This window comes from Balaenoptera borealis (assembly GCF_965194805.1).
Source record: "Balaenoptera borealis genome assembly, chromosome: 13".
Classification (NCBI taxonomy): domain Eukaryota; kingdom Metazoa; phylum Chordata; class Mammalia; order Artiodactyla; family Balaenopteridae; genus Balaenoptera; species Balaenoptera borealis.
This window is the reverse complement of record NC_138870.1, coordinates 74,962,916-74,989,750: the sequence shown is the minus strand read 5'-3', so window position 1 is coordinate 74,989,750 and position 26,835 is coordinate 74,962,916. Positions and strand designations below refer to the sequence as shown.

General features: G+C 39.3%; 1 protein-coding gene and 1 long non-coding RNA gene across 4 annotated transcripts in view; one reads left to right on the top strand and one right to left on the bottom strand.

The window, feature by feature from the left end:
- The window catches only part of LOC309609848, a 298,578-nt gene that overhangs the window by 12,680 nt on the left and 259,063 nt on the right, over positions 1 to 26,835 (bottom strand). The window contains exon 4 of the long non-coding RNA XR_014233616.1: positions 4,090 to 4,182. This is a non-coding gene — a long non-coding RNA (uncharacterized lncRNA). The remainder of the gene's footprint in view (positions 1 to 4,089; positions 4,183 to 26,835) is intronic.
- Positions 1 to 26,835, top strand: part of KITLG (KIT ligand) — a 92,083-nt gene that overhangs the window by 20,823 nt on the left and 44,425 nt on the right. For all 3 annotated transcript variants that reach the window (XM_082351848.1, XM_082351849.1, XM_082351847.1), the window contains exon 2: positions 16,682 to 16,795. In XM_082351848.1, coding sequence (XP_082207974.1) covers positions 16,682 to 16,795 — 114 coding nt within the window. The remainder of the gene's footprint in view (positions 1 to 16,681; positions 16,796 to 26,835) is intronic.

Below are 26,835 nucleotides of genomic sequence, written 5' to 3'. Positions count from 1 at the left end.
TCGCCGCAACTAGAGAAAGCCCACGTGCAGCAACAAAGACCCAAGGCAGACATAAATAAATAAATACATTTTTTTAAAACTGCCTTTTAAAGATAAAATTTAAACGATTGTTATTTTACAATTTGAATTTTGAAATACTAATGGAAAATTCCTAAGGAAAGTTTAGACTGACCTTTATGAGAAATAAATGCTCAGTAACTTGGATTTTTCTCTCCTAGTGCTTAGGGTTTAGTTGCAGACAATTAATCTACTCTAGCTAGTCTAAACATAAAGGGATATATTGAAGTTTATTGAATGGGTTATAAAACCACCGGAAGGGCTAGAACAACAGGTTGAGATTTCAGAACACTCCCATAACCCAGAACACAGTTAAGTCCAAGGCAATCGGTAAAGCAGCTACATAACAGCAAGTGCTGTACGGCCAGGACCGCTGCTGACGGCAGGGTCTCACTGCCTCACTACCACCCAGCAAAGTGCCTCCCCTGCATCCATCCAGCTTCTCTTCTCCAGGATTTTCTTTCCACATCGAATCTTGCAGAGTTGTGCCTGACTGCTGAAACCTAAGTCATACCTGCAACTTTAGCTAACTGCAATGGAGTCCAAGACATGGAGATTTTAATTTTGCAGCCACTACAGCATAGAAGAATATGCTCAGAGAGAGCGGGAATGGGAATTGAGTCAACTCACAGTATCCTCTACACTCATTACTTAACTTTTCTTTTTCCCAGTTTCTCTAAATCAGGAGTATCTAATATGTAGCCCTTGAACCAAATGCAACCTCATTTACCTTTTCAGACATTTTTGTCTTCTCTAATGATATAGCACCCATGAGCTAGTACAGCCTAAAATAGTATGTCTAAGACTTCAGAGAGTACCTAAGAATCTTGTTAAAAGTACACATTCCTGGGCTTCCCTGGTGGCGCAGTGGTTGAGAATCTGCCTGCTAATGCAGGGGACACGGGTTCGAGCCCTGGTCTGGGAAGATCCCACATGCCGCGGAGCAGCTAGGCCCGTGAGCCACGATTACTGGGCCTGCGCGTCTGGAGCCTGTGCTCCGCAACAAGAGAGGCCGCGATAGTGAGAGGCCCGCGCACCGCGATGAACAGTGGCCCCCGCTTGCCGCAACTAGAGAAAGCCCTCGCACAGAAACGAAAACCCAACACAGCCATAAATAAATAAATTAAAAAAAATAAAAATTAAAAGTACACATTCCTGAGATGGACCTTCAGAATTTTGGATTCCACATGATGCCCAGGAATCTGCATTCTAAATAAATACCCCCAGATGATTACACTTTGATCTAAACATAAGACAGCAACTCCCCTTGTTTCAGTTGGGGCACCTTCCATGAAGGGGTACATTTCAACAGTTTTTTCAGTTCAACCAGAGGCACTTGGTATGTACAGCACACATCGCATAATCAGGGAAGCTCATACAGTGACCTTTGCAAATCTGGCTTGTCATCTGATGTGATGGAGAAAATGATCAAGATTGTGAGTGTCCTTTGAGCTCAGGCCTTTGACCCCCTTGTTTTGATGCTACTTGGAACAGTTCCAGCAGAGTATGAAGGTTTAGTTTATTTGTAGTCCAAAAACCCAGGTGGGAAACAAACAAACAAAAACTTTTGTTGGAGATTTCCTGAGCTGCTTCCTCAGATTGAGTCTTCTTAAAAATTAAAAGGGCCTGTGAGACCAAACTTGTCAGACTCCCAGTAGCTGATCTGACAAAACATCTGAGCACATTTAATTACAGCCATAGGGGAAAAAAACACAAGAAGTTCTAGGAAGTTAAGGCATTCAGTCCAAATTCAGTGCATGGAGTCAGCACGTGGAGCCCACGCTCATTTTCCATCTCTCAGTTGTTTGGAGTTCAGAAGATTGTACAGATTTTGCAGAACTTTTGATTTACAGGAGATCACAATTTCAGAAGAGAGTCACACAGTTGGAAGAATACAAATCATGATTTAGGTTTTTGGAGCTGTTTTTGGAAAGCTACAACCCTCAGATTGCATGTCATCATGGTTCAATTTTAAGAGCAACTAATTGACATAATAGTGAACAATGCCATCCCCAAAGAATCAGTGCCCACGAAGTGCTGAATTTGGGTATGTGGATTTCAGAACTGTCATTTTTTTTTTCTGGCGATATTCCTGTACTTGCCAATGTTGAGGGCCTGTCGCTCTTATTTTTTTTTTTGAAAATAAACACTTATAGCAAAAAGAATTGGCAACAGATATGTAAATCTAGGTTCAATGGTGAACTCGCACCCACCAGTTTTCTAGACCAGTTTGGTTTGTTACATGTCATCTTCTCATAATATTGATTAGAATTAGTCATCAACTCTCATATCTGTAAAATACATCCTTTCCCTCTGCATTTTTTTTAACCATTTTAAAATTTATTTTAATTTATTTATTTATTTATGGCTGTGCTGGGTCTTCGTTTCTGTGCGAGGGCTTTCTCTAGTTGCGGCAAGTGGGGGCCACTCTTCATCGCGGTGCGCGGTCCTCTCATTATCGCGGCCTCTCTTGTTGCGGAGCACAGGCTCCAGACGCGCAGGCTCAGTAATTGTGGCTCACGGGCCTAGTTGCTCCGCGGCATGTGGGATCTTCCCAGACCAGGGCTCGAACCCATGTCCCCTGCATTGGCAGGCAGATTCTCAACCACTGCGCCACCAGGGAAGCCCTCCCTCTGCATTTATAAAACTGCTGAAGACCTATATTTATGAATAGCTAATGACCTATCTATTACCATTGTTTCTGATGAAATCTATACTGCTGGCACAAATACTTATTCTATCACGTATGCCTCTATTAAAAATAATAAAACTTGAATACCTAGACCCTACATTCTAGCCTGAGGTAGAAATCCTTTGTAGGTATTTTCACACAGGGGCAAAGTCTCTGAGCTAACCTGGTTCTCCTTAACCACAGGTGGGTTCCCCCATGCACAGGCTATTTAAGGAGGAAGAAGGCTTGGTTTATCATTTTAGCCCCCTTCTTTCAGAGATGTCTCTTCTCATCTACCAAGACTGAACTGAACTTTCTAGCCCTTCCAGACATTACCACTCTGTTGTAGTATGCCCTTGAAATTCCCTCACTCTCACTGACCCCTATGGTTCATCCTGCATGGTCTCACTCCATGGAAACTGTCCTCATCAAGGTCAGCTCCATTAGGTCCTCTTCAACAACCAACAGGTTGACATATTTTCAGTGCTTATTTTATTGATTATACTCTCCCTTTGGTACTTTTTTTTCCTATTGGCCACAGTACCCCCAAATCAACTGATTTGCCTCTCATGTATTTGGCTTCTCATTCTCTTGTCTCCTATGCAGATAATTTTTTCTTCTTATATAATGGTATTCTCCAGGGTTTTGTGTGATAACTTCCAATCCCCAGCTGCCACTTCTGCTACATATCCTGGCTCAGGGAATAGCACCACTTCTGCCTCAGTCACCCAAACTGGAGCACAGAAGTCATTTGTGACTCTCCCCCTGATACCCTACACGCTTTCTGTCAGTCACCCAAGTTCTTCCTTTTTACTTCTACATCCTCTTAAATTTGTCTCTCTCCATTCCCACTGCCATTTGCTAGTTAAGGCCCTCCTCATGTGGCCTCTGGATAACTTCATTGACCTCCTAACTGACCTCCTGCCCGCAGGCGTTTTGGCTGCCCCCCTCCACCCCACGTATCCTTCATTCTGATGACTGATAAACTTTTCAAAAATAAATCAGATCTTGATACTCCTCTGCTTAGAGTCTGCCAGGAGCTCCCCAGTGCCTTTAAGATAAAATCCAAATCAATTAGCAAAATTGGGAGGACCTCTGCATATCTTTCTAGCCTCATCTATTGTTGCTTATTCCTTGAAACTCATTTTTCACTTCCCTCACTTCTGTGGGCACCTGCTTCTTTACTTTCTCTGTCAGGGGTCTTTGCCCCAGCTCCCTTTGACCTGGCTACCTTCCACTCACCTTTGGAAAAGATGTCTCCTCCCAGAAGCTATCTCTGAGCCCCTCCCTCAGTCTCCCTCCCCGACCCCAAAGTCAGGTTTAGCTGTCCCTCTGGGCCCTTCCCTTCTTAGATACTCCACCTGCTGTGTTTGCCAAGAGCTTGAGCTTCCTGAGGCCGTGACCATATCTTCTGTATCTTTACCTTCTGTAATTATCAGGTACTCCATATGTGTCTGTTGAATGAATAAATAGCATAAATAGCTCTTCTTAGAAGTCTGAAAGCACTCAGTTTTGTTTTTATCAGAAAGAACCACTTATCACTTTTTTTGAGCTCTCCTCTCCCTCTAGCTATGCATTTTTTTTTTTAAGCTACTGCAAGTATAACCTGATTTACATGCACTACTTGTTAATCCAGCCTGGTCATAATTTGACATTGTTGTTTCAATTAGAAATTGATGCAGTTCAAGAGACCTATATGCTGTCCACAGCATAGGCATTGTACATGAAACTTAATTGTTCATTAGATATAAATGAAGTCAGTTTTATTATCTGATTGGCCCAGTGTTTTTCTTTCTAGTCTTGATTTAAACTTGGTCCAGGCATACAGATGGCCAATGGGCACATGAAAAGATGCTCCACATCGCTAGTTATTAGGGAAATGCAAATCAAAACTACAATGAGGTATCACCTCACACCAGTCAGAATGGCCATCATCAAAAAGTCAACAAATAATAAATGCTGGAGAGGGTATGGAGAAAAGGGAACCCTCCTACACTCTTGGTGGGAATGTAAATTGGTACAGCCACTATGGAGAACAGTATGGAGGTTCCTTAAAAAGCCAAAGATAGAGTTGCCATGTGATCCTGCAATCCCACTCCTCGGCATATATCCAGAGAAAACTGTAATTCAAAAAGATACATGCACCCCAATGTTCATTATAGCACTATTTACAAGAGCCCAGACATGGAAACAACGTAAATGTCCATCAACAGATGAATGGATAAAGAAGATGTGATACATATACACAATGCAATGTCACCCAGCCATAAAAAAGAATGAAATAATGCCATTTGCAGCAACATGGATGGACCTAAAGATTATCATACTAAGTGAAGTAGGTCAGACAGAGAAAGACAAACATCATATGAGATCACTGTTATGTGGAATCTTAAAAAAAAAAGAAAGAAAGAAACAAGGGAACTTATTTACAAAACAGAAATAGACTCACAGACATAGAAAACAAACTTACGGTTACCAAAGGGGAAAGGGAGGGAGGGATAAATTAGGAATTTGAGATTAACAGATGCACATTACTATATATAAAATAGATAAACTACAAGGACCTACTGTATAGCACAGGGAACTATATTCAATATCTTGTAATAACCTAAGAATGGAAAAGAATATATATATTCAACTGAATTACTTTGCTGTATACCTAAAACACTGTAAATCAACTATACTTCAATAAAATTAAATTAAAAGAATAAACTTGGTCCAGGGATTTACTAGCAGTGTAGCCATAAACAAGTTACTTAATCTCATTGAATCATGTGTTACTCACCTACAAAATGGGATAAAAATAATCTACCTGGTTGATGGGAAGATGATACGAAATAATGTCTGCAAACTGCTATGTGTGGCCCTTAGTAGGAGTCAATATATGTGAGTCATTTCCCACATATATGTGGGAAATATATTGACTCACAATATATGTGAGTCATTTCGCATGAGTCATTAAGTAGCATTTAAATATAGAATAAGGATGAACTGTCACAGGGTAATTCTCCCCGTCTCCCCATTTTTTCCTATAGATTGAATACCTTGAAATCCTTAAGTTCTCCTTTTACCTTAAAGCCGTTGTCTACCTTTTTCTATTAAGCAATTCACTTCTAGGATGTTCAGATTTTGTTATAAGAGCATACTTACCCATATTTCCAAATATTCTCCTTCTCAAAAAGATCTGCATTGAGAGAGGCGGAAGAGTGAGTAACTTTACAGGATTTTAGTGGACCAACTTGGACTTCAAGCTGGTTTGAGTTGCACTTAATTGGCCTGTTAATGTCTCCTTTCCTCATAGCACTAAAAACGACCAATCTGCGGTCTCCTTTGACCCTTCGAGATTACTGGAAAATCAGTAGAGAAGAATTTGAGTCAGTGTAAGTTGCTTAGGTATTTCCTTCATAATGTTGAATGGTAAAATCTTGTTGAGCAATAAAAAATCTTAAGGAAGAAGTCATATAGAATTAAACCGTTATTCACTGACCGACAGTCTGTTGTTGGTTTAGGTTAAGATTATTTTGGGAGGGTATGGTTCCTATGACCGCAGAAAATCTGAACTCAGGACTAATTCCTATACCTGTATCTTGGTAACTTGCTTTCCTGGCTCTGGGTAGCTGAGCCAGTTGGCTCTCTTCCAAAGCACATTTGGGCTGCAAGGGAACTGCCTGCTTGGCTAGCTGGCAGGCGAGATTAAAGAAGAGATGAATGTTGTTTCTGGCAGCAGCTGCTGTTTTGTTCAGGGCAGTCCTAGTACTATTTTGTAGTTCTCTGCATAAAGAAAACGAGCTACACAGATGCCCCACATACCTTTTCGACTTTGGGAAGTCTGTAACGTGGATCCTGTCAATGAATATTTTATAACCACTTCTCATGGTCATTAGAAAAGTTTGTTTTTTTTCCCCAAGTTTAGAAGATTGGAATCTTCTGGTTTCCTGAACAGCATATGTTGCCCTGATGTTCTTGGGCTGCATGCATGTTAGTTTCTACTAAAGGAAAGGAGTCTGCAACTTGACTTCTGTGTAATAACATATGTTCAGATCAAGTAAATAGTTTGCTTTAGGGGGGCTTTGCAGTTCCTTTCTCTGGCATGTGGCTTTTTATTGTAAGGAAGGCTGTTATGCTCAGGAAGAATTGATGAATGGGTGAATATTCCACTGGGGTCTGTTGAGATTGGTTCTCAACAAAAATGAGATTTAAGGAAGACTTTTGCCTTCAGAGTCTCCAGCCTTGTCTTCCTGTAAATTTTCCCTTTTAAAGTTCCTTTTCAGTACCATCTGCCACTGTTAAAACCTGCTCCCAGAAAGAGACCTGCTATATCTGTCATTCACAATTGAGTGTGTATTTTAGTCACTATTTCTTCCCTCCGCCACGACTGTTTCTACTGCATATTTTAGTTCTAACAGTGCATAAGGATTTCTCATTAGTTTTTTCATCATGTAAATAAATTGAAGGCAACTTTTAGCAATGAAAGGGTTATTGGAATTTTGTGTGTTGTGCAGAGTACATGGGGGACACTTTTGACGCATGCCTCTAAATTTAAAAAAATCTAGAACTGCCGACAATAAGATTAGTTTAATGTGACCGTGCAGTGAGAGGTTATCGTGAAATGAGAGGTTATCACACAACAAGCGTGACCTAGAGAGAAGAGTTGTACGATGCTAAAAACAAAGTAGCCAAAGAAAAATGTCATATGCAGAAGCAGAGAGTGTTACAGAAAAAACAGCAAGAGATGATTACCCAAATGGAAACGATACATTTTAGAGCAGAAGTCACAAATGCAGGGACATTTCGCTTCAGCTTTCTATCTAATACGATGTGTGTGTGCGCACCTGCCCACATGTTCAGGCACCCGAATACCCTTGTTGGAGTCTCCAGAAGTTAGAGAAAGAGGAAGAGAGAGAAAACTCCATTGGAAGTCAATTGTCTATTAACCGAAGCTACTCTCAACACAGTTGAGAACTAAGAAATAAATTGAAAAATGCACCTGACTCCCAAATCAGCATCAACATACCCATGTACTAAAGGTCAGACTCTTTGTTCATGCAAGATTGATTCTATGAAGTCCTTTCCCGGACTCTCTTATTTGTATGGTTTTTAAGCACTTGTTTCCCTGATTTCTAGACAATCCAAAACCTATAATCCACACAGCAAATCATTGCACAACACCTGTGGTTTGAAAAGATTCTCACCACCACTCCATGAATGGGTAAGGCAAAAACGATTCTCATTTTAGAGACTGATAAACAGATACTCCGAAGGATTCACTGGCGTGTTTGAGGTCACATGGTGGGGCTCAGAGGTTTTCTGGATCCATCTTCTATACCCTGCCATCACACTACCAGTTTTCAAAAGCGTGAACTTTTTTTCTTTTTTGCCCTTGGAAACCTTTGTTCGAACAAAATTTTACCCAGAAGCATGAACAAATAGAACAGAAAAAAAACTGAGCTGCTTTGCTTAAAACAGGCGTTGGGGGCCCAGAATACTGGCGGGGCAGTATGTTTTCCTTACCAGGAACAGCTTGAACATTGCACACTGCTCCATTCATTCAGTAATTCACCCAGAAAGTAAGTTTATTGAGCTCTGATTTATTTTTCTCTTGCTGTTGGAATAAATCACCACCAATTTAGTGACCTAAAACAATACAGATTTATGATATTATGGTTTTGGAGATTCAGAAGTCCAAAATGGGGCTTATTGGGCTAAAAGCGAGGTGTCGATGACACTGTGCCTTCCTGAAGGCTCTAAGGGAGACTGTTTCCTTGCCTTATTTCAGCTTCTAGAAGCCACTTGCATTTCTTGACTCCTGGCCCCTTTCCTCCATCTCCAGTGCCAGCAATGGCAAGTCAAGTCCTTGTCGTGTCACATCTTTCTGACCCTTCTCCCATCACTGCATCTCTCTGACCAGAGCTGGAAACGTTCTCAGTTTGTAAGGACCTGTGTGATTAGATGGGACTCAGAGAATCCAGGATAATCTCTCCACATCAAGGTCCTTCACTTAATCACATCTGCAAAGTCCATTTTGCCATATAAGTCAATATAGTCACAAATTCCAAGAAAATTAAGACGTGGCTGTCTTTTTGCTATTATTCTGCCTACTATAAGCACCCCCCATGGGCCATGTGTTGTGTTTGCCTCCGGGACTACAGGAGGCTAGAGATGGGCACGTTAACAGTAAAAATATGTTGCAAATAATGACCTGACAGTATGGGAGAAATAGGTAAACTAAGAAACAAACCAACAAAAATGAAAATAAAATTGTAAAAGCAGTCGTTCAAACAAGTACAGTAAAATTTGGAGCTCCTTGGAGGTGGGCAGTCACAGCTACATAACCAAAATGCTTTTTCCCACCAGCTTTATTGAGGTGTGACTGACAAATAAAATTGTATATATTTAAGGTGCACAATGGGATGTCTTGATATATGGATACATTGTGAAATGATGACTACAGTCAAACTATCCCGTTACCCTTTTTTCTGTGTGTGGTGAAAACACTTGGGATCCACTCTCTTAGGAAATGTCAAGTAAACAATATAGTATTATTAGCTGTAGTCAAAATGCTGTACATTAGGTCTTCAGAACTTACTCATCTTATAACTGAAAATTTGTACCCTTTAATCAATATCTCCCCATTTTCCTCTACCCCCTAGCCTCTGGCACCCACCTTTCTGTTCTACTCTTTGTTACTATGAGTTCGACTTTTCTTTTTCTGGATTCCACACATAAGTGAGATCATACGATATTTGTCTTTCTGTGTCTGGCTTATTTCATTTACTCTTCCCTTTATTTGATGAAAATGAATCATCAAAGAGAAGCAAAGTTTAATATTTCTAGCCACTGTTTAGGAAATCAGGGAAATGTGTGTACTATATATTAGAAAAATTTCTGCATAGAATAATATGGAAAAAATACTTTTCCATTTAAAGAAGTAAGCTCCTCATTGCGGCCCTCTCCCAAGAATACTGATAGGGAGGTATTACTACTGCTGTGCAGAATTCTCAGTACATTTCTGCCTTGACTGCTCCCCCATCCTAATGTTTAGTTATGCCTGAGTGAATGATTGAATTTTATGAAAGGTGAATACTCATCAGTAGCAAAGTACTTGATCCTTGAACAACATGCGTTTGAAACTGCATGGGTCCACTTATATGTGGATATTTTTCAATAGTAAATACTTGCAGTACTACATGGTCCCAGGTTGGTTGAATCCCCGGATGCTGAGGAACCAGGGATAGGGAAGGCTGACTATAAATTATACACGGATGACTCCTGCATTGCTCAAGGGTTAACTGTATATACAAAATTAAATTAAAATATCAGTTTACTTAATAGCTTTAAAATAAAATGCCTCATGAAATATAAGTTTCTCAGGGATACTTGGTTTTTATTTTTAATTTATTTTTAATTTATTTTATTGAAGTATAGTTGATTTACAGTGTGTTAATTTCAGGTGTACAGCAAAGTGATTCAGTTATACATATATATATATATATATACACACACACACACATACACATACACACACATTCTTTTTCATATTCTTTTCCATTATGGTTTATCACAGGATATTGAATATAATTCTCTGTGCTATACAGTAGGACCTTGTTGTTTAACCATTCTATATATAGCAGTTTGCATCTGCTAATCCCAAACTCCCGCTGCATCCCACCCCCACCTCCCTCCCCCTTGGCAACCACAAGTCTGTTCTCTATGTCTGTGAGTCTGTTTCTGTTTCGTAGATAAGTTCATGTGTCATATTTTAGATAACAGATATAAGTGATATCATATTGTGTTTGTCTTTCTCTGTCTGACTTACTTCACTTAGTATGGTAATCTCTACGTCTATCCATGTTGCTGCAAATGGCATTATTTCATTCTATTTTATGGCTGAGTAGTATTCCATTGTATATATGTGTCACATCTTCTTTATCCATTCATCTGTTGATGGACATTTAGGTTGTCTTCATGTCTTGGCTATTGTAAATAGTGCTGCAGTGAACATTGGGGTGCGTGTATCTTTTTGAATTACAGTTTTCTCCTGATATATGTCCAGGGGTGGGATTGCAGGATCATATGGTAACTCGATCTTTAGTTTTTTGAGGCACCTTCATACTGTTTTCCATAGTGACTGCACCAATTTATATTCTCTCAGGGATATTTGAACGTATTAACAGATTTAAGTTTAGTCCTAACCAAATAGACTCCAATAAATTGAGCAAAATCATCCGTACAGATGTTTGTATATAACTGATCCAAAAAAAAAATGCTGCCCTGGTGAAATTATTTTGCAATTATTATAGAAGTCTGTATTATATTTTTAAACTATCAAAGAACATATATAAAAATTATAAAATTAAAAGTTCTGAAAAATGTACAATATTCAGCTTTGGCTTGGAATAGGGAACAAACTTGTCTCCATATGCGTGATATTTGAAAAATTATTAAAGTCTTGGAGAGATGGTGTCAGAGTCCTCACCAGTGATGTAACAGCTTTCTTGAAGTGCTGTGACAGTATGAGGTGGTGAAGAGGACAGGATTTCGAATTGGACAGACCTGAGTTTTCGTCCTGATCTCACCACTTAGAAGTCACTGAATCTCTCTCTACCTCAGTTTCTTCATCTTCAGAATTAGGATAGATGAAACTTAAATTTTGTTTGTGGTAAGCTAGACAAAATGTTTGGTACATAGTAAATGTTCAGTAAGTGGAAACTGTTATTCACTGTATTGTTCAGAAAGCACAAGCATCTGCATACACATTCAGACATCCTGCCTGATGGTACTGATGAACGACAGTATGTACTCTATTTAAAGCCAGGCCCTCTGCTTGAGACAGGATCTCACCCCTTCCTGTCTTCTCAAGGACATCTGATGTCTCTCTGTTCTGACCCACAGTGCCAATTGCACCTCCTACTGGACCATCCCCATAGGCATACAGACATCCTGGTATTTTTACCATCTTATAAATAAGACTCTCCCCTCCCCCCAACCTAATTCCTCACCAACTCCCATCTCACTTTGTTTTTACTTATTTCTTTGTTCATTTATCTATTTGCTCTCCTTTGAAGGACACCGCTTAAAAGAGCTGTCTATATGCACTGGTTTTAATCACTCACCTCTCATGCTCTGTTAAATCCACTCCTGCCTGGCCTTTCCCAAACTGCTTCAATAAAAGTGCTCTTGTTAGTGTCACCAGTGACTATGCTACTAAATCCAGTGACCAGTTCTCAGTCCTCATCTTACTTGACCTATTGCGAGTATTTGACATAGTTTCATAGTTTAACCTTCTCCTTAAGGTACTTTTACTTTTTCTTTTTTTCTTTTTTTTTTTAACTTGGGTTCTTCCTCCTCCTCTGGCTCCTCTCTCAGGCTCCTTTGTGTGTTCTAAATCTTTTGCCAGACCTCTTAAGGTTAGAGCACCATAGGATCCAGTTCTTTGTTCTTTTTCCCGTTTGTACTCACTCCCTTGATGGTCTCATCCACTCTTTTGCTTAAAACTCCATTTATATATCAAAAGCTGTCATATTTATATATCCAGCCCAAACTTCCCTCCTCAATCCAGATTGAAATATCCTGACCTAGTTTCATCACTAGGATGTCTCAAAACACATCTCAAACTGAGCACACTCAAAACTTAACTCCAGATCTGCCCCCCAAATCTTCTCTACCCCTCAGCCTTCTCCATATCACTTGATGGCAACACCATCCTTCCCAGTTGCTCAGACCAGAATCCTTGGAGTTGTCTTTGACTCTCTCTCAAAGCACTCTCCAACTGTCAGGAAATCCTATCGGCTCAATCTTCAGGAGGCATCCAGAATCTAACCACCTCTGGGCAATGCACTGCTACGACCCTTTCTTGCTTGGATTATAGCAATAGCCCCAAACTGGTCACTCTGTTTCTACCTATTGTTAGCCTAAAGTCACAGCAATTAAAGTGATCTCTTTTTTTTTTGGAAATAATTTATATTTTTAGAGCAGTTCATAGCAAAATTGAGAGGAAGGTACAGAGATTTCCCCAGTGCCCCCTGCCCCCCACACATGCATGGCCCCCTCCGTTATCAACATCCCCACCAGAGTGGTGCATTTGTTGCAACTGAGGAACCTACCTTGACACATCTTAATCACCCAGAGCCCATAGTCTACACTAGGGTTTACTCTTGGTGTTGAACATTCTATGAGTTTAGACAAATGTATAATTACATGTATTCAGAATTATAGTATCATATAGAGTACTTTCACTGCCCTAAAAATCCTCTGTGCTCTATTCATCCCTTCCCCTCCAACCCCTGGCAACCACTGATCTTTTTACTGTTTCCATAGTTTTGCCTTTTCTAGAATGTCATAGTAGTTGGAATCAAAACAGTGTATAGCCTTTTCAGATTGGCTTCTTCACTTAGTAATATGCATTTTTTTCCTCTGTGTCTTTTTATGGCTTCATAGCTCATTTCTTTTTAGTGCTGAGTAAAAGTCCATTCCCCAGATATACCACAGTTTATTTAACTATTCACCTGCTGAAGGACATCCTGGTTGCTTCCAAATTTTGGCAATTTTGAATAAGCTGCTATAAAAATCAGTGTGCAGGTTTTTGTATAGACACAGATTTTCAGCTCTTTGGGATAGGACCAAGGAGCATGATTGCTGGATCATATGGTAAGAATATGTTCAGTTTTGTAAGAAACTTCCAAACAATCTCTTTAAAAAAAGTTTTAAATATGTCGTATCTCTCCTATGCTCAAAATCCTGCAATGAATCCCTTTTCGTTCACAGTAAAAGTCAAAAGTCCAGGTGGGTATACAAGACCCTACATGATCTGGCCTCTCCATTCTCTCTGACATCATCATCTTCACTGCCCCCCTGGTTTATTCTTGCTGTTCCTTAAATAAAGCAGATTCCTTAAATCAATGAGTATGCATTTATTTTATAATAATGGGGAAAAAAGATATACTTTCTAAAAGTTGTCAGGGTAGTGACATTCCAACTAAGTTTTTTTTCTTCTCCAAATGTTTGATAATGATGATATATTACTTTTATAATAAAGTATCTTGAAAGATTCAATTGAAAACAACAACAACACGAAATAGACCTTAGGGCCTTTGCACTAGCCTCTCTGTCTATAGTACTCTCCCACAGACACCTGCTTGGATAACTCCCTTAGCTCCATCTAATCGTTGATAAAACATTGCCTTCCCAATGAGGCCCCATCAGATATCAGCTCAGTAGTACACTTGGCGCTGCATGAAGCCTCTGATGCCTCATGAGTGTGATTGTCACCTTGAACCTAAGACCATGCTGCTAGTAGAGCAGAGTAGGCATTATAATTCTAATCCCCTTTAGTGTGATCTAATTTTTCTTTTTTCACAGCACACCTTTGACCTACTATATAATCTGGTTATTTATTATGTTTATTGGTTATGGTCTGCCTTCCCTCACTAGAAGCCAAGCTTATGATGGCAGGAATTTTTGCTTTTTTTTTTTTTTTTTTTTAACTAATGTATCCCCAGCATCTAGAACAGTGCCTGGCACACAGTAGCACTAGGTGCTTAATAAATATTTGCTGAATGAATGAATGAGTGAACAAATGTTTGTGTAGTTTCTTCAGTGTCAGGCATAAGACATGGCAGCGAGAAGTCAACAGAATTTCTGCCCTTATATTTCTTTTCTTCCGTCTAGTCTTATTGAGATATAATTGACATATATGTTGTATAAGTTTAAGGTGTACAGCATAATTATTTGACTTGCATACATCATTCAGTGACTACCATATTAAGAACATCTGCCATCTCATATAGATACAAAATCTATATAAATACAAAAGAAATAGAAATGTTTTTCCTTGTGATGAGAACTCTTAGGATATACTCTCTTAACTTTCTTACGTAACGTACAGCAGTGTGAATTATATTGATCATGTTGTACATTACGTCCCTAGTACTTATTTATCTTATGACTGGAAGTTTGTACCTTTTGACCACCTTCCTCCAGTTCCCCCTCCCCCACCCCATGCCTTTATATTTCTTAGAGCCTAGAATATGAATATGGTTATTAGTGAGATTGGCCATTTACAGAGGTCCTTAGGGAAGATTCCAAAATCATATCATGGAAGAGGATCTCGGAGAAATATATTTCAAGGGAGGGTTAGGTCTTAGCAATGACAGTATAAAAGAAAGCTTGAGTTTAAGCAATTATACTTACGTACATGAAGGGATATTAGAGGATATTTTATGTGTTGGGATTGTCCAAAAAGAAGAATCATCCCCCAAACAAATCATTTACACAATTCAGTCTTCATTTTGGTCCAAGGGAGATGCTGCTATGAAAAGTGGGACCCCACCGTGCTCAAAGTAGCCTTAAACAAAATTAAGCAGGATTACTGCTGAAATACGTAGATTACAGTGGTAAAACAATAAGAGGGTTTTAGTTTTGTTTCGAAGCCACTATTATCTATGTAGGTAGCATTGTAGTCTTAGAAATTTTAGTAAATGATAATTACAATTTGGTCCAGTGTAAAATCTATTTAGCTTGCAGATATTAATTGAGAATAATAATCCAGTTCCATATAATACATGGCTGGTTACATAATAAATAGGAAGGATTTCTAGCCATGTGCAGGTGGGCCTTTGTGTAATTTTAAGATGCCATGGATGAATGTTAACTCTTAAAAGAACTCTCACATTTTAAAATATCTTCACATCTCCATGTTTTGCTCATGCTGTTTATTTTTCCTGGAATACTTGTCCCTTCCTTGTCAACTCTTGCAAACTCTTCTTTTGTCCCCTAAAATCCAGCCAGAGTCACATTTTCTCTCTGGCTTTTCTTGGCACTGTCTTTCTGCTACGAGTTGTCTCCCTTAAGGTCAACTGATTAATTTTTTCCTCCTCTGAGTTCCCAAAGCATTTATCACTGGGTGTGGGTGTCACCTACTTACCTGCATCTGCATTTCAAGGGTGTCTTATCACCTTTGTTTCTCTAGTGACTGGCTCAGTCCCCGTCTCATAATACAGGCTCAATAAACAGGTATCAAATTTGAAGCATTACACTCTTTTTTTTTTTTTTACCTTGGTCACTGATTCATCCAGCAAATATTTATTAAGAGCTTTTTATATTCAAGGTTCTGCTATGTGTTGTAAAGATACTGAAGAAAAAAAATAGATGCCCAGATTTTTAAAAACATAAAATATAGTGTAATAAGAAAAAATAAGCCATGCACAAAGGTAACTATTTTACATATTTGAAAGAGTTATTTTCAAAGAGAGGTGTTTTGGGGGGCGTGTGAGTGTGGGTTCATGCTAGGATTCAAGAATGTCTTCCCATTGACTAAGAAAATATTTTTCCTTATTAATTGACATATTGGTTATGGTCTGCCAATAAATGGCCAAAAAGCTGTGATTCAAAACAATGATTCTTTTGATGTCTCACAAATTAGGTTAAATTCTGTCCTATATCTAAATCTCTCTCTCTCCCCCTCACTTTAACTGGGTATACTATTAGATTATCGGACTAAAGCACTGCTCAGGGTTTTGCTGCTACTTGTCAAACAGTCTACATTTAAAGTAGAGAAAGTTTCTTTTGGTGCCTTAAGGTATGAATTTTATGCATTCCCTAGTTTTTAGAAAACACCTTAAGTGATAAATCCTTCACACGTTGCTACAAGTTCATTCCTAATTGCCATTGGGGAATTGCCCGTAGAAAGCTTTTGACACAAGTTAACAATACTGTCATTGAAATGAAAAATCCAAACCATATTTTAACAGAAAATTTTTTAAAAATTTGGTCAGCATAGTTTGAAAGCTCAGCATCTAATTGCATCTAATTGTATTTAAGCCAGTAGCGTTAAAAAAAAAAAAAAAAAGGTAGATTCCCTTTTCCACATTAAGGCAGAAGATGTTAATTGTTAATAGTTTTAGTGACTATGGATTTTCACTGATGATCACCAGCATGTTTTCTGTTTTCATTTAGACTTGGATTATCACTTGCATTTATCTTCAACTGCTCCTATTTAGTCCTCTCGTCAAAACTCAAGGAATCTGCAGGAACCGTGTGACTGATGATGTGAAAGACGTTACAAAATTGGTAAGTAAGGAATGCTTTCAATTGCTGTGACTCTTTTTCTTGTACTTTTTGAAAAAGATTTCCTTTTTTCTTGCCCCAAATTAGTATTTTTCGAAGACCAGGAGAGAAGTCACTGAGTTATTCTAAAGAGTTTGTAGAGAGCAGGTAGGGAGATATTTAAGGTCATGGAGCATCTTGTTGGTAAAGTTGGCCTGTTGCACCCCACGGAAGTGGCTTTGTTTCTTTGCTGGTCTTTTCATCTCCTTCACAGGCAGTGAAGGACACTGGCGAGTTCTCTGTGCTGATGTGCCAGCACTAGCTTGTTCCCCATTATCTCTTAAAAGTGTTTTATTTCCCTTCCACATGCCTTCCTACTCTTCTCTAATGAGCCTAACAAAAGATCTGAGATGGTCTTTCTCCCCCTTTCCAACAGCTTGAAGACCCTGTCACATGCGGGTGTGTGTTTGCTCCCTCAGTAAACACAGTTGGAGTCATTTGTTGCCCAAATGTTGACCAGATTCATCTCCCACGTCCATCACATTGGAACTCTTCCCTCAGGAAAAGCCGTTTTACACTGGTGCCCCTTGGTCACTGCCGGCTTCGTGCCATGCTTCTCTTAAGATGCAAACCACAGAGAGGGAGAGCATAACACAGCATCTGAAATGCCTTCCTCCCAACTCTCACGATCTAGCGGTGATTGTACATGCTCACTTGAGCTACAGTGTGTGCTTTCAGGATGAACAAAGTTTGAGAAGCAGTTTTCTAAGTTCCTGGTTCAAAAGAGCCAAATGGCACTCAGTTATTTGAATATTGTCTAGGGAATGGACGTGATATGAGAATAGGAAAGAAATGAGGATTGTAGTATGTAGAAAGAAAGAAAAGTATATTTTTTGAGATATTTATCTTCCCTATTTTGATATGCATTTCCTGGTTTGTATGTTTTACTTTGGGTTCATAGCCAAACTTCAAAACAGAAGTTTAATGCTACGATCTGAGTGTTGCTGGCTTAGTCTCAATGCAGAATTAAGAATACACACACACACACACACACACACACACACACACACACACACACACACACCCCATGCAGATTTCTTTGGATACTTACAAAGTCCAGGTTTAAAAAAAATTCTCTGGTGCAGTGCCTGAAGATGTAGCACCATGTTTTATTTGAGGAGCTGGTGACCAAAGCAATGCAACATTTGCCTACTATATGCCCAGCTAGGTATAAGAATGGGGGTGGGGTGATGAAGTACTTTTTTCAGAACATGTATCATGATCCTTTCCCTCAAGCTGCATGTTAGTTTGTGACCCAAGAAACTATATTTAAAAGAAAATGTTTATATTCGAAATTTGGTATCAATAGAAGGCACTCATGAAATGTTTGTTCGATGAAGTAAGGATGTGTACCACTGTGCAGCATCATAATCACCTGTGGCGCTTATGAAAATCATAGGTGTCTGGGCCCCACTGATTCAGTAGGTCTGAAGGCATCTACATTTAAAGACATTCCTTAAAGGATGTTAAGAACCAGTGCTCTAGATGGTCTATTCTGTCACAGATTAGAGACCTAAATATTGTGACCTTGATTTAATCTCATTTCTTATTATGAGTAGTTTTATCTATGTTGTATGGATTTATATAAATGTTAGATTAATACGAGTCTCCAAAATGTGCTTAAAGTAGGCCACAACTGGGAAATTACAGCTCTCATGGGGCTGCTGGTAGAACCATGGAGCTAAGATGAGCGGGGAGGTCTGAAGTGGTCCTAGGTGTCCAATTTCAAATATGTGGGCAAGGAGTCATAGATGGAAGGTGATGGTGTATCTGACCACACGCTGAGCATGTCCAAAATTAAAATGGTATTTAAGAAAAATTACTTATAGTCATTATTTTTTGCTGTTCGAGGAATACTACTTAATGAGCACCACTTCCTGTGAAATGTCAAACCGATACTTTCAAGTGGCATAAGTAGGTATTATAAGCACCTTCCAAGACTTTCCACTCTTGTCTTTGACCATCTGCTTATTTTCACTCTGTTACCTATCAGTTGGTACAGTGAAAAATGGCAGGAAGCATGGCGAAAGAAGTGCCTGGAAAGAGATACTTATTAACACTAAAATATAATTCCTTCCCCCAAGGGCAAATGTAAAAAATCATTAAACTGAAAAAAGTCTTTCTGTCACCCCTCCAGCACCTGACTCAGAGGGGAACTTTTTAATTTCAAGAGTTGATCTAAATGAAATTAGTGTGTTTACTTTGGATTATTGGGGGAAAAAATCAAGTTAGTAACAAAAAAGGACTTAGAAGATCACTTCTAACTGAATAAAGACCTACTTAATGCCCAGCCAGTATTTCATAGAGTAGGACATTGAAAGATATAAAATAATCCCTGGTCTCAGAGTGTTTATAATCTAGTTTGGGAGCTAACCCATCTCTATGAATATATGAGTGCATATCACTCAGTCCGCAATAACCACACGTAAATGGATACCATTTGAAAGATTTTCTGGTGTAGCGTGGGACCCAACCTATGCTAATTTATTGGTTAAAAGAATGGATTTTAGAATCTGGCACACCTGCTCTTTGACCTTAGATAAGTAACTACGTTTCTAAATGTCAGTTCTTACTTCCCATTTTGTAGTGTAGATTAAATAAGAGAATGTATATATAAATTTTTTTACCACAGTTATTATCACAACCTCTCTGTGCCTCAGTTTCCTCATCAGTGTAACAGATTAACAGTACAATTGACCTTTGAAGAACATGGGGGCTAGCAGTGGAACATCCTTCTCACAGCTTGTAGTTGGCCCTCTGTATACAAGCTTCCTCCCTAGCTGTGGTTCTGCATCTGCAGATTCAACCAACCATGGATTATGTAGTACTACCGTACTTAACTGTTAAAAAAAAAAAAAAAAATGAGTATGAGTAGACCCATGCAGTTCAAACCCATGCTGTTCAAGGGTCAACTGTACTTAACCTCATAGAGTAACTTTAAAGATTAAATAAGTGAATAGAACAGTGCTAGGAACATAGCAAGTGCCTGCTAAATACTGTCTGTCAGTAATGGTAGTTGGGGCATTTGTGGGGTCATAGGATACTGGAGTCGGAAGGGAATTTAGAGACAATCTAGACAAAGTACTTCAGAAATAGGAAAACTGAGACCCAATAGTGGTGAAGCCCAGCTCCTGGTTCCATTACCTGTGCTGTATCTTCTAGGACAGTGGTTTTCAAACTGGCTTCAAGAGCCCACCTAGCCTCTCTGCTTTTATTATTTATGTGTCTGGGTTTCTAAATAAGACTTGGCTTGAAAAAACAATTGAGCTTATGAAAAAATGTTTGCGAGCCACTGCTTTAAATCAGCGTTTGTGGGATATCATTTGAGAACCATGCAGTCACAATCTCTTAGGGTACGTGTTAGAAGTATAGCTATCAGGGCCCTGCCTCAGAAATACGGAATCACAGCTTGTGGAGATGAGATGTAGGAACGTTAATGTTTCTGACTAATATGCCAGGTGGTAGTTATTTGTATAGAAGTGGCAGGACCGCTTAGGCCATAATACTTAAAATATTGGGTTGTTTCCATGTCTGAAAAAAAGCTGTGCTCCCATCCTTAGCCTAAAACTCATTAATTTCACTAATTCTAGCAGCAACATGAGTTACTTTTGAGTTTTATGGATATAGATAATCACAGCCTCTCTCTAGAGAACAGTGGGGCAAAAAAGCATCTTCAAGTAGGTCAGGCTTACCGGGGTGTTTTTGAATACCATCTCTGCTATTACCCAGCTGTGTGACCTTGGACAAATAAGTCCCTGGACCTTTCTGGGATTCAACTTCTGGTTTTGAAAATGAGGAACTAGGACATGATCAATACTTAGTTCTTAATCTAGGATTCATAAACTTTGAAATTCTTTCAAAATGAGCTCTAAATTATGCCTACGTGTGCCTTATGTGTGTTTCTAAGAAGAGCATGTATAACTTTCATCTGCTTCCCAGAGACGTCTGTGACACCCAAAAAGATATGAACTACTAAATCCGATAACTTGGGAGACCCTTTTTAGCTCTGAGATTCTTTTATTCCATGGCGATACTTTTTTAGGTTGTACCTTTTGGAAAGATTCAGTTATGCCTTGACTAAAGGAGGTTATATCGAACAAGAGGATCTGGTTTCTTTGCAGACATAACTTCGCTACATTTTATTTGAGAAAAAGAAAGTGGGTTGAGAGTACCTTTTTGCCTTGTTTTTCACAGTAATTTCTTCAGCTGAAATCATTCCTTTGCCCATTCTGCCAGTTCCTCCTTTGCTTTAGGTGGCACCTTGCACTGTGCCCACAAACATTGAGTTTGTTTGCTTGGGGTGATTCTCATGTCACAGAAGCACACGATTTATGACTTTACTGTCATTTTCTTTTAAATTTCTTATTGGACACTTTGTACTGCCCCTGCAATCCCCATGGTTTTCATTTGAAATCCTTCTGGCATGTTTACTCAGCATAATAGTTCATCTATTTACAGAACATTTTGCTTTGTTTCCAAAAAATGTTGCAGGACTTGTTTTAAATGGCAAACTCAGACCTACCTAAAGAAAGGGTCGAGTATCTGGGAAGGGGATGAATGAAACTCTAAAAACTTGTATCTATGGGATGGTTCAGCTGTAGCTTTTCATGATTGTTAAGTGTTAATATAAGGAGGAATCCAAATATTGAAATAGTTCAAATTAATTTTTCCTTTTGTACTTTCTGCTATTCCTTTCATTTGTGATATTTTTTCCTTCATTTGGGGGAATTTAATTGATTTTCAAGGTCAGTCTACAAATCAGTAGAGTAGAATTAAAAGTCAAGAATTCGTGGTTTTCCAGGTCTTGAAGTAGGCACTTATTTTAAGTAGATTATATTAATACATGACTCTTAGAGTTTAAAATAATGGAAGATTATAAAAATATACTTAGATAACAAATTTCACACTTTGGACAGTTTTGAATGATGCGGAAGTTTTAGTCTTCTTCAAATACGATGTTCTTTGGATAGAATTACCACTGCCTTAAAATGGAAGATTGGAGTCTCTGAGACTTCCCATTTCTAGGTGAACTCTGAGCTTTATTAAGCATATCTTCTCTTTAAAAGCAGAGGTCTCACATAATTTTGTTTGACCCTTGAAGAACAATGGTTTGATAGCTGGAGAGTTTTTAAAGTTTATTTTGATTAGTTTGCAATATTTAGCATTTAAATTTCTGCTCCTGTGGTCAGTAGAAAATTTTTTTCTCTGTTTAAAGCTAAATTTAGGACTTATAGTATGCAAAGAAAGGACAGAAGCGTATTAGAAATAATATTCGTAAAAACTGACAAGTAGTGGGCTATGTTACCAAGCATGTCAATCTTATCATAAAGAAAAAATTGTTCTTCCTTTATAAGATAAACCACTTAGGTACAAAATCTCCTGCTCCTTGACTTTTTAAAGTAATCATTATTGTGTGAGTATCCAGGTAGTATGCAAAGCACTTTGTATGGATTCTCTCTTTTAGTCATCACAACCCTAGGAGGTAATTATTATTAATTTTTTATTTTATTTTATTTTTATTTATTTATTTATGGCTGTGTTGGATCCCCGTTTCTGTGTGAGGGCTTTCTCTAGTTGTGGCAAGCGGGGGCCACTCTTCATCGCGGTGTGCGGGCCTCTCACTATCGCGGCCTCTCGTTGCGGAGCACAGGCTCTAGACGCGCAGGCTCAGTAATTGTGGCTCACGGGCCCAGTTGCTCCGCGGCATGTGGAATCTTCCCGGACCAGGGCTCGAGCCCGTGTCCCCTGTATTGGCAGGCAGATTCTCAACCACTGCGCCACCAGGGAAGGCCGGAGGTAATTATTTTTACCAACAGCTTATTGATTAGGAAGCTGAGGCCTGGTGATGGTTAGTAACCTGACAATCCTCACCTGGAAATAGGGAGCTGAATAGAGGTTTGAACCCCTAACTGCCCATCTCTAGAGCATAAGAACCCAGTTCATAATTTATGATGTTTTAACTTAAGATGTCAATATCAACTGTAATTTAAGAATTAGCATTCTATCCTCTTGAATTTTATTTCCTAGGTAGTAGTCACCTTATCTTATGATTAGGAAGCAGTCATATTATAGAAGTTCAATTAGTACTACTTAATTGGAATCCACATTATAAGGTGTGTCTATGAAATAAACCAAAAATGTTTTTAATCTCTTCTATCTGAAAGGAGAATGAGGGTCATCTAACTTCATTTAGATATTCTTCACTGAGAAAATATGACCCAGAAAAGTCTTTATGAGTTGTCCTGTTAATTTTTTCTAAATCACTAATTGAGTTGTTATTAAAGGAAAAAAAAGGTAATTAACCTGGTTAGTTAGATTTTTAGTCAATATTAACAAGAGATGGCTTATAAGGAGAAATAAAAAGACAAAAAGCTGGAACTTCCCTGATGGTGCAGTGGTTAAGAACTCGCCTGCCAATGCAGGGGACATGGGTTTGAGACCTGGTCCGGGAAGATCCCACATGCTGCGGAGCAACTAAGCCCATGCACCACAACTACTGAGCCTGCACTCTAGAGCCCGTGAGCCACAACTACTGAAGCCCGCATGCCTAGAGCCTGTGCTCCGCAACAAGAGAAGCCACCACAATGAGAAGCCCGCGCACCGCAATGAAGAGTAGCCCCTGCTCGCCGCAACTAGAGAAAGCACGCGTGGAGCAATGAAGACCCAACGCAGCCAAATAAATAAATTAATTTTTTTTAAAAGCAAAAATCTTTGTCCTGTGTTATTTCTGAAGACTGAACAACCAGCATTACACTAAGCTGCTGCAGGAGTGAACTGGGATATTTAAAATATAAGCGTAGAAGGTTTTTCGCTCTACAGCAGTGATTCTTAAACTTCTCTGGGTCTCCCAACACTCTGAAAACTGGACTCACTCCTCAGAAAGGTTCACATATGTGCAACATTTTATGTAGTGTCAAGGGAATCATGAGTTATTACTACTGCATTTTGATTCTTATCTAGAACTTGGGAGAAACAACTGAGACAAGTGTGTCTCACTAAAGATGTCCAGGAAGCCACTGATTTCATGAGACTTAGAGACCTCAATGACATTTGAATCATGAAATCCAAAGATTTCAGATAAGTGATCTAGAGAGGGTGTTAAATGTTCTGACTTTGAGTTCTTTTTCTCCTGAGTCCAAATACCTGCAGGGTATGGTAGACAGCCAGTGCCTGTTTGGCTTGCAAAGACTTTTTCTTGGCTGAGTTTCCAGCATTTCTGCATGCCATTCTCGTATGCATTTTACCTCCTCATGTCACTGAGTATGGTCAGTCCTTAAGACATCCAAAAAAAGATAACAAATGGGCCCATCTAGTAGTAGAGTGAGCCCATCACAAAGTGACTTGTTTTTGCAGTTTTATGCATTTAATGATCTGGCACAGTATTTACATCCTCACACTCCAAACCACAAAGTTCATTGGAATAATTGGACCTTTGGTAAATTTTCCACCAGTTAGGTTCTATTTTATTTTATTTTTTGCCCTGAACATATTTTACTAGAATAGATTGGTTTTTTCAAAATCTGTAGCCTTGGTTATGTATCCATTTCACCCTACCAACAGTATGCTTCCCTGGAATCTAAACCACGTCTCTGCTTTTTCAGCTTCCGGTCTCTGTATAAATATTTTATGCATGTTCAGTACTTTCCTAGTGGTGTTCTAAACTGCCCCCAGTCTCTATTCTCTTCTTGCTCCAAGCCATCCCTCCAGACTAACCTTCCTAAATTGACGGTCATGTTCCCTTCCAGCTTAAACACCTGCAGTGTAGCACCACTGCTTAAGTCCATGAGAAAGGTAAATCAGACTGAATTTTTCATAGTTACCTACTTCACCCTCTTCATCTTACAGACGAGGAGTAGAGGTTCCACGGGGAAGAAGCGGTGTGCCTGAGGCAGGAGTGACTTGCTGTGGGGTTCTGGTGGTGGCACTGGTCCGGGGAACCTCATTGCCTCCCTCTTGGCCTCCTTGGCCCGACATTCAGGTCCCTCACTAATAATGGCTTTCCCGGGGTATTTCTTTTTCTTTTTTTTTTTCTTCCCTCTCTTTGTTTGCCAAGTGCTATTTAAATTTATTTATTTATTTTTATTTATGGCTATGTTGCGTCTTCGTTTCTGTGCGAGGGCTTTCTCTAGTTGCGGCAAGCGGGGGCCACTCTTCATCGCGGTGCGCGGGCCTCTCACCATCGCGGCCTCTCTTGTTGCGGAGCACAGGCTCCAGACGCGCAGGCTCAGTAATTGTGGCTCACGGGCCCAGTTGCTCCGTGGCATGTGAGATCTTCCCAGACCAGGGCTCGAACCCGTGTCCCCTGCATTGGCAGGCAGATTCTCAACCACTGTGCCACGAGGGAAGCCCCTCCCAGGCTATTTCTTACCTCCTACCTGCTAGAGCCTGAATGATCTATCCATGGTCTCCCATGTCCTTGTCTTTGCATATAACCCTATACCTAGAATGTCCCATTCCCTTGCAATTAATAATAAACACTCGTACTCATTCACACACCACGCTCAAGCACTAAGTATTTTAAACAAGTTATGTAATCCTTTTTTAGTCTTAATAAATCCACTAGCTCGATTCTATGATTCCCATTTTACACATGTGGAAATTGAGGCTAAAGAAGATTAAGTAGTTTGCCCAAGATCTCTGAGTTAGCACCTGGCAGGATCCACCTGGATCCAACCTGAGCAGTGGTGTCCCCGGGACCTGTGCTATGAGTCCTACATCAAACTAAGTGCCTCGAAGGAACAGCTTATCTTCCTAGTTCTAGGTCAAAGACTCCCTCTACTCTTATCAGATTTCCACAGTGCTCAATATACATAAGAGAAACCGAATTTATCACAAGGTTATCTGTGCTTTCTGAATGCTATTTAACGTACTATAAATGCTTGGAAAGTAATATAATAATTCATGAAGCAGCCATAAAAATATATAACTTGACTTCCTAATTTCTCTTCCAAATGTAATTGGAAACAAACCAATGCAAGCCAAGAAAGTAATAATGCGGAGAGTGATCTGTAGATAACTGTGCTGAGACCAGCACACAGAGCCAAGATTTATATCCTTACCTCCAATAGGTACTCCTGATGACTGTGACCTTGGGATGCCAGTTAACCTCTCTGAGCCTCTGTGTTTTCTTCTGTGAAACAGGCTTAATAACACATATCTCTGGGGTTGTGATAGAGACTGTGTATGAAAACTTGTTTAAATTGTAAAGCACTTTTCAAAAATTGTATTACTTTTCAGTTCCATCAGAAATTAAATATCAGTAAATCAGTTTAATGCAGAAATTATTATTATATACTCCCCAAGTGGGAAGGTGTGGAGATTTCAGTGTGTTGGTCAGAGAACTTCTTGTAAGGTTTCTTTGACTTCTTTCCACCAATTTTTATGTATAGATTACTAATAAAACAGAATTGGCCAGCATATCGCTTACATTTTTTCTGCCCTTTCGGTACATACTCAGATCCTAAGTTATCTGAATACCATTTCGGTCAATTCTATATTTATTTTCTGATAATGTTAATTGTGCTTAAGGACGGCTAGATTGTCAAGCAGCTTGTGTTCAGAACACCTGCCACTTCTTGCCATGTTTCTCCATCTGGAATGACTTTCATTTACATGGTTGGTTCATAACAAAACAGAATGTTGCTGCTCATTCTGATTCCAGCTTTTAGGTCAGCTGTGTCTTCCACTGGGTCTTACATAAAATAACAAGGTACTTTTGCTTTTCAAAAATGGGGATGAAGATCCACAAGACAAAAGAAATTAGGGAAGCATGGTGGGAAGTTTGACCAAGAGGAAGAAAGTTAAATGTAAAGAGTAAGAGAGTCACCCCGAAATTAAAGATAAAAAAAATGCCACCTTCTGTGGCAGCCCAGATGTGTTTTCAGTAAGCAGCAAGGACTTTACTGTTTTATTGGGGGTGGCATGAGGAGGGTTGATGGTGAGCCTCACAAGTGGAAAATACCTAGGACCAGTGTGCAGAGGGTAGATAGATGAAAATATGTAGT